This window comes from Podarcis muralis, chromosome 7 (assembly GCF_964188315.1).
Source record: "Podarcis muralis chromosome 7, rPodMur119.hap1.1, whole genome shotgun sequence".
Classification (NCBI taxonomy): domain Eukaryota; kingdom Metazoa; phylum Chordata; class Lepidosauria; order Squamata; family Lacertidae; genus Podarcis; species Podarcis muralis.
Window position 1 is genome coordinate 56,627,229 of NC_135661.1, and position 15,471 is coordinate 56,642,699.

Sequence of the window (15,471 nt, forward strand, 5' to 3'; positions counted from 1 at the left end):
CCTTTGGAAGGTCAGCTGCATCTGGGTCTGCTTGCCAGTTTGGAAACTGCAAACTGCATCGGAACACGGGACGCTGCTCGAGACCAACCACTGATCCACCTAGTTCAGCAATGTCTACCTTGAATGGCAGCAGCTCTCCAGGATTTAGGGCAAGGAAGTCTCTCCTAGTAGGTTCTGCATTAAAATGCTCCCTTAATCAAATTTCTCAACCATCGTTAGCTATGGATGCACCCAGACGATGGAGCTGAGAAAGCCATTCCCTTCTGGTCTTTAGAGCCTGGTGTTTTGAATGAAAGAGCTGCCTGGGTTACTGACAGCAGGTAACTCCATTTAGAAGCACTCAGCACTTGACAGAAACAAAAGCGGAAATGGCAGATGAACACAGCAGTATTCCAAGTCCTTTTTTATGTGAGTGTGTCTTTTGGGGGGGTGAAGGATGTTGATTACTCATTAAGTAAACAAACGTGTGTTCCCATTTTATTTTTAAGCTTTTATGTAGAAGCACCCCAGCTGTCTCTCTGAAAGAACCTTTTCTTTCCACCTGGAGCATGTCGATAAAAATGCATACATTCGTAGGAGGCAAAAAGGAAGGTCTGAAGTCAATATGTAACGATTGTGAACAATTGTGAACCTGACCTACTGGGACTTTATCAGTTCACAGATCAACCTCTACTGCTCACTTTGCTCTGGGTAACACCAATGACATAACCTTTAGACCACTAGATACCGTATTTTTCACTCTATAAGACACACTTTCCCCCTCCTAAAAAGTAAGGGGAAACATGTGTGCGTCTTATGGAGGGAATGCAGGCTCCATGGCTTCAGCTAAAGCAAGGGGAAGCCTGTGGAGTGCAGCCCCTCTTGCTCTCCTGGCTTCGCTTCGATGGAGAGGCGCTGCACAGCTTTCCCTCTCTGTGCAGCGCCCCTTCAGCGAAGTGGGAGGAGAAATGGAAGGGGCTCCGTTTCTCCTGCCACTTCGCTAAAGGGGCGCTGCGCAGAGAGAGAGAGAGAATATTTTTTTTCTTGTTCTCCCCCTCTAAAACTAGGTGCGTCTTATGGTCCGGTGCGTTTCACAGAGCGAAAAATACGGTAGTCTGATCTACCTGAAACGGAAGAGAATTCTCTATCATCCTTCAATATAAAAGGTCTCTGAACATAATAGGGGGAAACTGGCACTTTATTGGCCTTTTATAGACTTTCTCTGAGATCTTAAAAGTTGCCTTATGGCAGGACAGACAATTGGTCCATCTAACTCAGTACTGTCTACACTGCCTGGCAGCAGCTCTCCAGGGCTTAAGGGCTTTCTCAGACCCTGCCTGAACCTGCCAGCGATTGAATAAGGCACTTTTCCCATACAAACCGTGCTCTGAGCTATGAGAATGTTCACAAACATTTGAATAAATCCCACAAGGTTGATAAACAGGTCAGATGAGGTGTTTTTTTAAAAAAACTGTAATATAATTACTTGCCATTACAAACATTTGGCCAGGTATCAACTAAGCAAACCTTATGCATTTAATAACATTTCAGAGACTGATACAATTTTTTTAAAAAAAAAAAACCTTTTAAAATATCACCTTTTAAAAAATCTGATGCAGAAGAAAGCTGCCATCCCTATGATAATCAGCAGAATTTCCATCGATCATGCGGTGCCTGAGTGAGAATTTTTGCTGTTCTAAATGTAGCATATTTATCAGTGTCTCTGACAGGAAGAGCAACTTATCTCGGAAAATCCGTCTTCAAAAGTAGCAATGGGTAGGTTTTTAAAAAAATGAAATCTGCATGCACTTCCCATTCACGTATCAAGTGAATAAGACCTTCAAGGGTCTGAGAATTACAAAATCCAGCTTGACTTCTAGGAATACCCTTTAATCTAGCTCTCCCATTCTGCAAAGGGTAAAATATTTGGGCCTTAAAAAAAAAAAACTGTTCTTAGTTTAACATCCATCCAATCCCTTATATAACTGGGTGTGCCCTAGGTAGGAGAAATTATAATAGTAGAGCCCAGCATCCTGTTCTCACAGTGGCCAACCAGATGGCCTGATGGGGAGCCCCGAGCAGGCCCTGGGCACCCCACTTGTGATTCCTAGTGACTACTATTCAGGTGCATACTGGCATAGCCATTGATAGCCTGCTCCTCCATTAATCCTCCTTTAAAACAATCCACATGGGAGCAAATTCCATTAGTTAAATGACTGTGTGGAAAAAAGTACTTTCTTTGACTGTCAACGTAAAGGCTTGCTAATGAGTGAGAGGTTGGAGAGAACTGAAAATAACAAACCCAGAGAATGCAAGTAAAGGAACGAAGATGGCACATCAATCCAGACAAAGCAGTCATGGAATCATAGAACCAGAAGGGACCCGAAGGGTCGTCTAGTCCAACCCCCCTGGCAATGCAGCAGTGTAGGGGAACGCGAGTTATGGAGGCAGCAACAGGTTGTGTTTTGTTTTTTAATGATCCAGTTGGATATTTGCTACACATCCACACAGATAGTAGTACAAAACAAAAAAGGAGGGGGAGTGGCCTTATACAGTGGTACCTTGGGTTAAAAACTTAATTCATTCCAGAGGTCTGTTCTTAACCTGAAACTGTTCTTAACCTGAGGTACCACTTTAGCTAATGGGGCCTCCCACTGCCGCCGCACGATTTCTGTTCTCATCCTGAGGTAAAGTTCTTAACCCGAGGTACTACTTCCAGGTTAGGTCTGTAACCTGAAGCATTTGTAACCTGAGGTACCACTGTACTGAGTCAAACCATTGCATCTAGCTCGGTACTGGCTATACTGACTGGCAGCAGCGGCTTTCCAGAGTTCCAGGCACCTGCCTGGAGATGGAGGCTTCTGCATGTGAAGGCTGTGAATCCTGGAAGACCTGCTTCTTGCCTTGCAGGCCTTTATCCACCTGGCCTAAGATGTCAGGGATGTGATTGACTCCAGCTGCAAAAGTTAAAGATGCTGAACAGACTCCCGCACGGGGGTGTTGTTGTTGGGGGGATGCCGTTAGTGATATTTTTGACTATTTGGTTGTGCACTTTTTGATGTTTTACTTATTGTTTATGGCTACTTTTGTTACATCTGTAATGATGTACATATGTTCATGCTGTAAACCGCATTGTGCATGGTTTGAACCATGGAAAAGCGCCATACAAATAAATTGTGTGCGCATGTATGCTCCATCGCTGCGCTATGGCCCTTCCTGAAACCTTGCTGCAGGCCTGCACAACCACCACCTTGCCTCTGAGCAGGGAGAGAGAGAGGTCACCTCCATCAGCCTGGCTGGGAGGAGGCACACAATGGAAGGCCTTGGATGATGAAGGCAGTGTCCATGGTGATTTATATGGGGAGAGGCAGTCCTCCTAAGAGAGGACTCTCTGCTGACACATCAGAAAACCACTACCAGACAAGCCATTACTGTGCTAGGTGGACAAATGGCTCAGCATAGAGACTTCTTCTTCTTCTTCTTCTTCTTCTTCTTCTTCTTCTTCTTCTTCTTCTTCTTCTTCTTCTTCTTCTTCTTCTGACTACTATTACAACACATATATCCCGCCATGTTTCTTACATCACAGAACCCAACATGTAATTCTCAGGTGGTCTTCCATGCAGTGACTGACAAGCCCCAAATCTGCTTAGCAAGGTGAATTTATGAATCTGCCTTGTAATGTCTGTCTAGCTCAGTCTTGTCTACACAGAGTGGCAGCAGTTCTGCAAGGTTTCAGGCAGGGGATCTCTCCCAGCCCTGCCTGCAGCTACAGTGCCTTCACGCCAGAGCATTTCCTATTCTTCACATCCAAAGTGGTTCTCTAGAGCTCACCGAAAAGGCATCTTGGGCTTCGCACATCTTGGCAACGGAAGTCTGGAACTCCCCGATGAAATCGTGGCCTCCGTCGTTGTCGTAATCATGACATATGATCTGGTGGGAGAAAAGGGAGAAGCAGAGCAGTGAGTGGGTTTTTTTTCTTTCTTTAAAGAAGCAAACAGGTGTCCTCATGTTGCCTATTGCTGGGCTGCCTGAAATTGAGCTGCACATTTTTTGTGACAAAGAAACTCATCTTTCTCGGAAATGGGATCGTTTATTTTTTCCCAAGAATTAGAACTAGGTGTCAAAAATAATGAGATGCTGTCTAGAAATAGTAATTACAGAGGAACAGATCCAATTAATGGATAAAGATGAAGGTTATGGTAACAAATATTGCTATTTCCAGAAACTTCCAAGAAATTCCCATTTGAAGACCTTAAAAGAAAAAGAAAACGATTTTTAAAATGTTGTAAATTACTCTGTGGAGGAGTGGAGTCCATGATTTCATAATCACCAGAACATGCTGTGCATACCCAACTTCACAATGTCTGGAAACAAAGGAAGGTTTTCAAACAAAAAGACCTAACATTTTCTGTTAGTTTACAAGCCTGGCAGCAGCCATTCTATGACTGGTACCTTCGGCACTATCTCAAAATTCCAAAATGCCCTCCTGCACCCCAAATTGTTGGCAACCATTGAAATAGAAGGAGACTTGGGCCCTTGGTACCTTTATCTGCCTTTCGACGTCTCCGTCACACAGAGATATTAAAGGCACAGTAAACGGCTTCCACACAGGATCCAGCGTGTATTTAATCACCTGCAATTGGGAGAGATGGGGGAAGCACAGGGGGAGATCATTTCACAATCAAGGCCATGACACCAAGGGCCAAGCTAGACACCAGGGCCGGCCCTACTATTGGGCAGAGCAAGGCAACGGCCTCAAGGTGGTAGATGCCAGTGGGAAGCAGCAGTTCCTGGGCATTCCTTCCAAGTCCTGGGACCCTTGCTTTGTCCTATTGCCTCTCATCAGGTAGAGGAGACTACCACCCCACCAGCATGGGTTATTCAAAATGTGTACCAGAAATTGGTTCACTTACAAATGCATTTATTCTACCTTCTCCTGTTCCTACCCCTGCAATGACTGCAACATGCTCCCCATTCAACCTGCAAAGCCTAAATGATTTACCAATATAATTGCTTTTTTGATGTAAAAAAAGGTAGCCTTGTCTCTGAACTCACATCAGTAAGAGAGGATCGGCTTTGCATTGAAGAGTGAGGCAGGATTGGCCTCTTGTCAAGAGCAAGGCATTGCCAGTTAGAGCACGGATTAAGTGTTAATGTTAAAATGACTGTAAACGCTTCCCTGCAAAGGAGTGGAAAGGATCAAAGAGAAACTGCGATGTAAAACTGAGACTTCCCTGTGCAGAACTGTCAGACACTGGAGCACTGTGTGGGAGTCTCAAAGGATGCACACTTACAACCCAACATGGGAGAAAAATCACACAATGTGTCAGTCAACAATAGCACAAATCAACTGGGAAGGATAGGGCTCTTCCACACAACACTGTCCCTCCCTGCACAACTGCACCGCCACTGGTGCAAAGTGGACTTCTGAACCCCACACCGTGCAACACTTCTAATGCTGGTCCTGGCTTGTGTCAAGAAACTGTGCTTTAAGGTGACTCGCTTCCCTCCCTCCTCCACCCCTATTTCAGATGTAGCAAAAACCTGCAGAAAGTGAAAGCTTCCCATCTCTTCCTTGTGGACCCTCCAGAGAAGGGGAGGGGGAGCAGGGAATATGTGAGACCAAGGCTAGTTTATGGTCACTTATGTAATGCTAAATGGTGCATTATATCCAAAATGAGCCATTTTCTGCCTTCATGCCAAGAGCTCTTTAATATTTCAAGGATCATATAAGAAGGGAAATCAACATTAAGGAACTCATAAATCAATGACACTGGTTTCTGCGTAATGTATTTAGGATTGGCACAGAAGAAGAAAACAAATGTATTGATAATTGTCTCCTTGGAGAGTGTCTGTCTCTTTTCTGGCCTGCAAAAGAGGAAGGCACAGTGGTTTGTAAAAGCTCGGGCTTGGGTAGAATCGAAGAACTGTAAAGTTGGAAGGGACCCGAGGATCATCCAGTCCAACCCCTTACAAGGCAGGAATCTTTTGCCCAATGTGGGACTCGAACCCACATCCCTGAGATTAAGAGTCTCAATGTTTACCGACTGAGCTATATTTTTTAAGAAACTGCTTTCTGCCTGCTCTTTTCACACACAGGAACTGTATCTGCTTTGGGTCTTTTTTCTTTTCGTCACTACTAACATCAGTGAGGTCTTGGAGGGAGAAAAAATTGCTTAGGGGTGGGCAAACCAGGCTTTTGCTGCATTCAAAAACTAATATCTGAATGGGCCTGTCAATGAGCACCCAAGACATTTACTTTGAAACTTGAGGACAGAGGTTTTTTTCATTGCTCCCAAAGGCACTTGAAAGCAAGAGGTGTCTTAGAAAGTCTCTGGAGGGATTCAGCCAGGAATGTTAATACTAATGACAATAGCAGTTCAGCTGTAAGGTCTGAAGCCCATGGATTCTGTCCTGCTAGGCCATGGGGGGAAAAGACCTCCAGTTCTCACCAAAAAACTCCAAAAACATTTATGATTTATGCCTTTTCCAGCAGTTCCCAAAACTGGAGGGGCACCCCCAGAACTGATTGCTGATGTTTTAGTGGTATGGTGTGTTTTTTAAACAGCCAAGATAACTACTGTACCTGGACACAGTTACAACAAGCCAGTGCAAAGAGTCCCCATTCTCTAGAGGAGGATGGCTGGATTCCCCCATGTCCCCTTAGAAGGATTTGGAACATGGGCTTCTACATTATTCATTTAGATATAATTGTTGCAGTATGAAGAGCGATGCATAATTCTTCTTGGGCCATATTGATTTTTGCCGTTGCAATGCAACTCATTCTGCATTGGGGACGGGAACCTCAAGCTAGGGGCCAAATGCAGCAATCCAACCCTCCCTATCTGGCCCTCAGAAGTCACCCCAGCCACATCCCCCACCAGCCCTGCTCTGTACCCCACATTTTGCTGGGCTGGAAGGTGACCTTGAACTGGATGCTACTCCATATCAAGGGCTGAAATGTGTGTGTGTGCAGAAACTAGGCTACAGTACAATATTTACATTCAATGTTCCACTTTTCCACTTACTTTTGTCTCTGGCCCCACCCACCTCTGGCACATGGCCCTCAGAATGTTGCCCAGAAGAGAATGTGGACCTCTGGTTGATAATAGTTCCCCAGTTCTGCCTTGAAACTGCTTTTCAAACTCACAAAAGCCAGTTGTTATCCCTTGCAACACAGACACACCCACTCAAGGTTTTTGAGGTGTTTGGGGACACCTCAGCTTCACTTTATTCAAAAACATCACCCAAAATATCTGGTGCTTGGCAGCATGGGACACGGACAGAGTGTGATCTTGCTGCAAAACACTGATATTTGCATCTCTCAAAGGGGGAGTTCATTGATGCTAACAGATGACCCTGCTTACCTCTGTCCTATGGACTAGCATCCATTTCCCATCGTCTCCTGGTTTATAAAACTCTAAAAATGGGTCTGATTTTCCAAACAAGTCCTGCAAGGGGGATGAAAGAGGGAAAAATAATCACAACAGTTATACAATTACCCCAGCTCAGCTGCCTCAAATCAGCACCAGGTAACGTAGCATTAGGAGGAGAGAGGAAGTCTTTCCCCTTAGGCTATAAATCAGAGGCACCCAATGTGTCTTGCGGGGTCCTCCCAGTGCTACAATTTGAATGAATAAGAAATGAAGGCCTGTAAATCTTAAAACATCTAAGCACAGGGTAAACAGTAGCATCCACAGATGGTCTGATTTACCCAAAGCAACAAATATTATTGGCTCGAAACGGTCTCTTGGTGCTCACACCGAAATGCAAATCCTCAACAACTTTGGCAGGGTTGCCGGGGACTGTAGCGGTTGGACTTGCACCCTCTACCTCCTCACTGTAGCGTGTTTCATCAGTGGGCTCCCCAACTGGTGTGTGGACACACCCCAGCAGATCCCCAACCAGGGCAACTCTTGGAACCAGTCCTGTATTTAAAGCGCTCCCCAACAGCCATGGCCCAAACTAAATGATACTAGAGAGAACATGACTAATCTCTTAGAGTTTAAGCTGCTGAAAAGCAGCAATGGAGGCTGCAGTCAGGAACAGAAGAGCAGCAGGCAAGAGGGTCTATTAAACCCTTTTCTTTTGCTACTTTTACTACTATTGTCTGTGGGAAACTGCAATGCCATCCCAGGCAGCCTTCAGTTGGAGATGTGTTCTTGAACCGATGAGCATTCACAAGATAAATCCTAGGGAACTAGAAGGTGGGGGAATACATGAAGAGCAGAGGCATCTCAGAGGGAAAAAATATGCAATGCAGATCAAAAAAAGCACCAGGCAGTACGCTTATGGAAGGAGCCATCGGCCTTGACTTGCACCACCCTGAAAACAAACTGTCTCTCCTCAGAGTTCTAGGGCTCTCTCTCTCTTTCAACAGGCCTTTCAGAGCTTTGCCTCTTCAAGGGCTGCTTGTTTTCAGTCCGTTTACATACTTTATTTATAGATGCACAGGGGTTTCTCAGAAGTCCACGCAGGGTGTGAATCTCTATTGGTACAGGGACCGATTATTTCGTTTATGCATTAATTCAAAGTCTTTTTTATATCATCCTTCACTCACAATCTGAGGGAGGCTTACAAAAATAAAACCCTAAAAAGCAAATACTTTTTTTAAAAAAATGTACAATAAAAGCTATGAAATCATACCGGCAACATAAAACAGCCAGCAGGATTAAAGTTGTATCGGTAAAGCTCAGGAAAATAAAAGGCTGTTTCTGGCAACTGAAAGGAGAGCTGGGTAGGAACCAGAGGCTAATCAACTAAAGGAGGATTTGTGCCCTCCAAGAGAAAGGAAAAGCCTATTTGAGACTCTTTGCTTCCATTTCCTTTGGCAAGTTTCTAGACCTCATGGTATGCAGGCAGAAGTTAGAAGGTAAATGAACAGGTCTGGGAAAGGAGAGAAATTGTGTGCCTTATTAAAATTGCTGGCTCCTACACTCCTTTCCTCTACCTCTACTGCATCCCAAGCACAGTTGCCAACTGTTCAGCATTGTTTGAAAAGCCCTTTCGTGTCTGTGCGTGGTCTCTGCTGCACAACACTGGAAGACCGGGCTCCTGCCTTGCATTCAACACTGTGCAGTGCAATGTCAAAACAAGCATTTGTAGCATCACCTAACTGGCTACATGTTGCATCCATATGAATTTTTTTTTGGGGGGGGGGGGGAGAAGCAGGACCCCAAACACGCACCTTTTTATCCAGCTTCCTGCCTGCCATGCTAAGAGTGATCACACGGTTGTCCGACAGCTCTTGAGCTGCTATCTGGAAGACAAGAGAAAATTCCAGTCATTCTTATCAAGCTTCACACGTTATATGGTTGAGCCCCCAAAGATGAAGAAAAACATAGCTTGTGGAAAAACACAGCTACAGGGAAGGGAGAGGGATGGGATGGGATGGCAGAACTTCATTTGCTCTGCTGAAACACCAGCACACTTTGGCTCTTCTTTTCCTTATATTTCCCCCCATTCCAGCTGCTCATCATAGGATCTTTGTAACCAAGAAATCATGCCTGAGGTTTTTTTTCCTTTCCTCCTCCCTCCCAATCCCTTTTCTTTTCGTGTCATATGTTTTAGGTTCTAAACCTGGGGATAGGGACTGTCTTATCGCTGGAATTTGCAAGCTGCTGTTAGAGTCTTTTTTTTTTTTTTTTTTTGGCTGAAGAGCATGGTGGAAATGCTTTAATTAAATAATCATTCCATCTACTCCCAATGTTCAGGTGTGAGTGCTGCTGTCGCCTATGTAGCCAAAACAACAACAGCCATACAGAGCAGAGAAGTATCTGACAGGATTGAGGGAACCAAAGCTAAAATCTCTTTTATTTGTGATCATGGTATCTCCCCTGCCAGGTAAGTATATATAATGATATATATATAATATATATCATTATATATATATGATATATAATGAGTTGAAAAAGATGCTTAAATATACGTTTGTAAAAAAAACCAGAAGCCTTTTTGTTAGGAATAACAGGAAGAGAGATAAATAGAAGGGATTACAAACTTTTTCAGTATGCAGTAACAGCGGCAAGAATATTAATGGCCCAAAAATGGAAACAAGAGGAACTACCGACTTTGAATGAGTGGAGAATGAAACTTATGGACTACGCAGAACTGGATAAAATGACTGGAAAAATTAGATACCAGAAAGATCACAAATTCATCGAGGACTGGGGAAAGTTTACGGATTATCTGAAAACTATATGTGATGAACAGATAATGCTAGTGGGTTTTAAGGAGGTTTTGTGATAGTACAAGGTATATTGTAAAAAAGAAACAGAGTTGGAAGGATATTATTAACGGGCAATATTATATATAGAAAATGCGTGAAGATAGGAAAAATGGATGATTGATGGAGGTGCCGGTGGAAGCTCAAAAATTGGAAATTTGTAAACATGGTTGTATGGATTTATTTGTAATGGAAAAATTTAATAAAAATCTATATAAAAAATATATTTTATTTGAAAGGGGGGGGAAAAACACTTTTGGGGGGTTGGGAATCCAAAAACAGTCTAAGGTGGAATGAGTTTGCTCAGTGTCCACAGAATGCTGACAGACTGCTGCAGAAAAACCCTGGAAAACTGGATGGCAGGAGAAATGGAACAGAACAAACTGGTGCCCTGCAGACACTTTGGATTAGAATTCCCATCAGCCCTAACCATTGGCCATGCTGGCAAAGGCTGATGCCAACTATTGTCCAAAACATCTGGAGGGTAGATTCTGGAAAAAAGAGAGAAAGAAAATAGTGCTTGCACATTTTGCTTCCTTAGGGTCTACAAATGTTAGAAATGCACTTTTAAAAAAGAAAGAAAGAAAACTGGGGACCTGGTGATTATCCAAGGAGGGGCAACTGCTCCCCCCTTGCAGCTGCTCATGTCAGTGGGGGTGTCTCTCCTCTGGTCCCCCCACTCAGATCTTGCTTAGGGGGGGAAGTGACATTGACCACAACTGGAAATAGCTCTTCCCTTTGGGCTGCTGTTTACTCTCCAGCATGATCTGAATAAAAAGCAGTGAGTCAGAAAGAGCCTTTGTTGGTGGAGAGAGCACAAGACGAGTTGGTTAATTGCGCCTCTTCTTTCCTCATTAGTGTCATGCGGATGCAGGCCCCGAAGTGAAAAAGCAAAGCTGCAAGGGGCCGGAGTATATGATAGGACTAAGTCTACAGACTCCTTGAATCTTAACTTGGTCTTCTACGGATGCATGCAGAGCAGGTTACCAAGATGATCAAGGACCTCAAAGTTTCCTTTGAGGAACGGCTGAGGGAGATGGGGATGTTAAGCCTGGAGAAGAGAAGACTGAGCAGTGAGGTGATGGTCAACTTCAAATATCTAAAGAGCTGTCCCATGGAAGATGGAGCAAGCTTGTTTTCTGCTGCTCCAGGGGGTAGGACCCCAACAAATGGATTCAAATGGCAAGAAAGGGGATTCCGATTAAACATTAGGAACGTCCTTCCATCAGTATGAGCTGTTTGACAATGGAAAAGACTCCCTCAGAAGGTGGAGGACTCTCCTTCATTGGAGGTTTTTAAATGGGGATTGGATGGCCATCTGTCAAGGATTCTATAGTTGCAATTCTATGATTCTATGCGGTCCAGCTTTTACCTCTATCTCTTGGGAAAGTGCAGTGTGTGTGTGTGTGTGTGTGTGTGTGTGCGTGTGTGTGTGTGTGTGTGTGTGTGTGTGTGTGCTTTCTGCATCTTTGGCAGGCTGATTCAGGAGAGCCAGCAGAGAAGTGACCACAGCACTTGCTCAAAAATCCAAATGTACGTTGCTTTGAAGTTGAGCAACAAGGTTGCCCAACTGCCTTGCTGTCGATGGCATGGGACTGGCTTTCCAGAGTCACCAGATTCCTGGGACCGTGATCTAGTGTTGAGCATCCTGGTTTGAACTGCCTGCAGTTCCATCCTCCAGCCAGCAGCTCTGCTAATCTGAGCAATAGGGTGCCCATGTGCGACGAGTGGGGATCCCTGTCTCAGAGCCTGGTGCTGAGAGACGTCTGTCACTGGCCTCCCTGTGGCTGCTCTGCTTTGGGGTTTATTTTGCATGAACAGGTGCTGAAAGGAACATAGGAGTGAGAGGCGGTTCCAGGCACTGTGGGTGGAAGAGAAGAAGATGCCAAGGCTGCTTTTTTCTTTTTGCAAATGTTCTTCATACTCTTTTTCTCTCTTTCTCTCTCTCCTGAGCACAATGGCTGGATGTCAGTGCTTGCAGCCAGAACAGAGGTTGAGTCCAGCATTTTAATTTTTCCACACAGGAGCCTTATTTTCAACTGAATAAGGGCTAAGGGCACAGCAACACGGACTTCACCAAACCAGGTGCCCTCCACATGGTCTGGATTATAGCTTCCATCACTGGCATTTCTGGTCCAGGAATTCAGTAGATTTAGCCTAGGCTAGAGCACAGAATTCTAAAAACACAGGTCCAACCGCAAAGTGAAAAAAATTGAGATAATAGAATCGCAGAGTTGTAGAGTTGGAAGGGACCCCAAGGGACATGGAGTCCAATCCCCTGCAGTGTAGGAAAAGCACCTTGGAAAAGCACATGAAGTCAAGAGAGGAAAGTGGGAAAGAGTGTCACTTTCCTCTTCCAGGTTTATGGAAGTGGCAAGAATGGGAAGAGAAATAGCTGTGGCTCTGTGTTCCAGACACACAAAATTCGCAGGTTTCTATGTGAGAAAACACACACACACACACACACGTTCTCCATCTAGGCAGGCAAGAAGCATCATCCCCAGATCAAGCACACAGTCCAGCTGGGCAAAAGCACTCAGGAAGAGGGCAGGGCAGGGCTGGGGAGAAGGGGCAGTGCCTGAGGAAGAGCCACCCCTAAGGCCAGGAGGGCCCACATTCAGGCCTCAGGCTCCCCTTCTCCCCCGGCACAGAGAAAGAAAGACTATGTTTCTCATTCTGTGGGAGGAAGACAGCTCCCTCTGAGCAGAGGCAAGCGGCTGCCAGCACAGAAAGCGCATCCTGCACTGGAGGAGGAGGGGGCTGCCTTGCCAGCCTCATCCGGCTGGCCTCGGCGACGCTTGCTTCATGCACAACTCGAGCCACCTACACGTGCTGGCAGTCAGTCAGCCCCACTGCCTCGTTCCAGCATGGAGCGTCTCCAGGGAGTTTGCCATTTTGCTGCCCTCGAACGGTTAAACCTCCCCCCCCCCCACTCCACCTTTTCTCCTGGCACAGCAGCACCAAACCACCAGCCCAATGGGACCCAGCTGCATCCCCCTGCCTTCTGTGTAGGTCTCAGCTGTTTCCCTGCTTTTTAAAAAAAAAACCCCTCACATTTCCTGTAAAATCTAGTCTGCCTGGTACAGATATTGGGTCTGTGTCTAGTTAGTATGCCCCTTGGAGGCCTGTCCTTTTAATTCCTCGCAAAGCACCATTTACAACAATTTTATTTATTCATTCATTGCATTTATATCCCACCTTTCCCCCCCCCCCAAGGAGCTCAAAATGGTTTGCATAGTTTTCTTCCCAGCCCTGCGAGCAGCCAGTTTTGAACACAGAGTGTTCAAGTTACACAGTTCCCCTCTCTAAATCCACTGTCAGTTTCCTTGCATAGATTTCCTGCTTGATTGGTGACTGGCTGAGTGCATGGGGAGGGCAAGCACAGATGAAGATGCCTTCAGCAGATCCCATGGCATTAAAATCAAGCACACCTGATCAGCAGAGGGAGGTGATAGCCCACCATGGTGCAGCCAAATCAGAGGAGACTGCAATTTGCATCATAAAGCAGCTGCTGTCACCAGCCCATCAAACTGAAAAGGCAAGCCCTGAGCTCAACCTCTTTCTCCACGGCAGTTTTGAGTGCTAGGAACAGCCTTCTCCAACTTGATGACCTCCAGATATTGTTGGACTATAGCTCCTACCATTGCTGACCGCTGGCTGAGGCTGAAGGGAGTTGCAGTCCATCAACATCTGCAGGGCCACAGGCTCCTGACTCATGGGCCAGGATAGCTGGTAGACGTTTTATCAATGGGCGTCATTGTCTCACAATTAGGAAGTCCTTAGAGATCTCTCTCCAGGGTGCTGGGCTGGAGGGTGCCTCCACACGGAAGCCTGCTGCCAATACCTTTTCCTTCTCACTCCACTTTAATCATAATCTGGGCTGGTGTGGCATCTTTTAGATATTTCTGAGTTTTATGTACAGATATCCAATGTACCCCATCCACACCAGTGGGAGCTGCATGGCCAAATGCTCCTAAGAACATAAGATGAGCCTGCTGGATCAGGCTAGTGGCCCATTTAGTCCAGCATCTCCTCCTATAACTATTTTGCCAAGCTATGTAAATATATATATATTTGTTCCTATGGTGGGGGGAGGAACCACCCACATCAATGAGTATGCTTAAAGCAGCCTGTAACACAGGAAATAGCAATATTTTTATTTTTTCTCCATTTTAATGATGGTCCATCTGGCTGTTTTAATTTGAAGGAGCTGGACGACGCCTGTTTTCCTATCTCTGTTGGGCAGACAATATTAATGGGGCCTTAATTATGCGGATTGCTGCTCACAATTTTTGCCATGCAGGGATTCAGCAGCCAAACTCAGGGCCAGCCTTACCATTGGGCTGAGTGCGACAGCTGCCTCAGGTGGCACATCCTGAGTGGCAGTGAGGGCTTGGAAGGCAGAGGTTGTGTGGACCGCATGCACCCTCTTGAACTAGCCTGCTTGGACGCTGTCCTATCACCAGTGCTGAAATAAGAGTTAAATGCTAGCCCAGTTAGCTTTTGTGTGTGGAATGTGTTTGTGTGTGTGTGATCTTGCCCTTTGCCTTAAGCAACGAAGTGTGCTTGGCCAATCCTATCCAAGCTCTTCCTTCTCTCCTGCACTAGAAAAATGTATGCACAATTGCATACATCAAAGCTCAGGAAACACAACAACTGAGCATCCTGCTGTTTCCATTTCAAGATGAAAATATTCTCTGGTGAGTGCCTTCTTGGTCAACATGCATGAAATCATAGAACTGTGGAATTGGAAGGGACCCCAAGGGCCATCTAGACTGATCCCCTGCAATGCAGGAATCACAGCTAGAGAATCCTCAGTGACAGAGCATCTGTTTTGCATGAAGAAGGGCCCAAGTTGACCCCTTTGCATCTCCCAGGTAAGGTTAGGAGAAGCATCTGTCTGCGACCCCAGAGAACCAGTGCCAGTCACCGTGAACAGTACTGATGGTCCAATGGTCTGATTTGGTAGAAGGCACCTTCTTATGTTCTCCCATATATTCATGGGCAATTTGTGTGATTGTTCTTGTTTAGCTCCAGCTTGGACTGGTTGTAAGGAAGAAGGCAGGTATCCAGAGACTGGCTGTGGGCAGACTGAGGTTGTTTAGGGCAATTCCCCATTTGACATCATAGACCAGCCTCCTCTGCCCACACATCTCAGCAAGCTGGTGACAATACACCAAGATTACTGCAGTGAAGGCAATTCAAGCAACACCATTGTTTGCTTTAGATTCAACTTTAATCAGCAGGAACAAGGTTCCTGGGATAAG

General features: G+C 45.4%; 1 protein-coding gene across 3 annotated transcripts in view; it reads right to left on the minus strand.

The window, feature by feature from the left end:
- The window catches only part of CPNE2 (copine 2), a 78,681-nt gene that overhangs the window by 16,960 nt on the left and 46,250 nt on the right, over window positions 1-15,471 (minus strand). For all 3 annotated transcript variants that reach the window (XM_028739277.2, XM_077931832.1, XM_028739276.2), the window contains 4 exons: window positions 9,167-9,238; window positions 7,347-7,430; window positions 4,523-4,612; window positions 3,811-3,909 (listed from right to left, as the gene is read on the minus strand). In XM_028739277.2, the coding sequence (XP_028595110.1) occupies window positions 3,811-3,909; window positions 4,523-4,612; window positions 7,347-7,430; window positions 9,167-9,238 (345 nt within the window). The remainder of the gene's footprint in view (window positions 1-3,810; window positions 3,910-4,522; window positions 4,613-7,346; window positions 7,431-9,166; window positions 9,239-15,471) is intronic.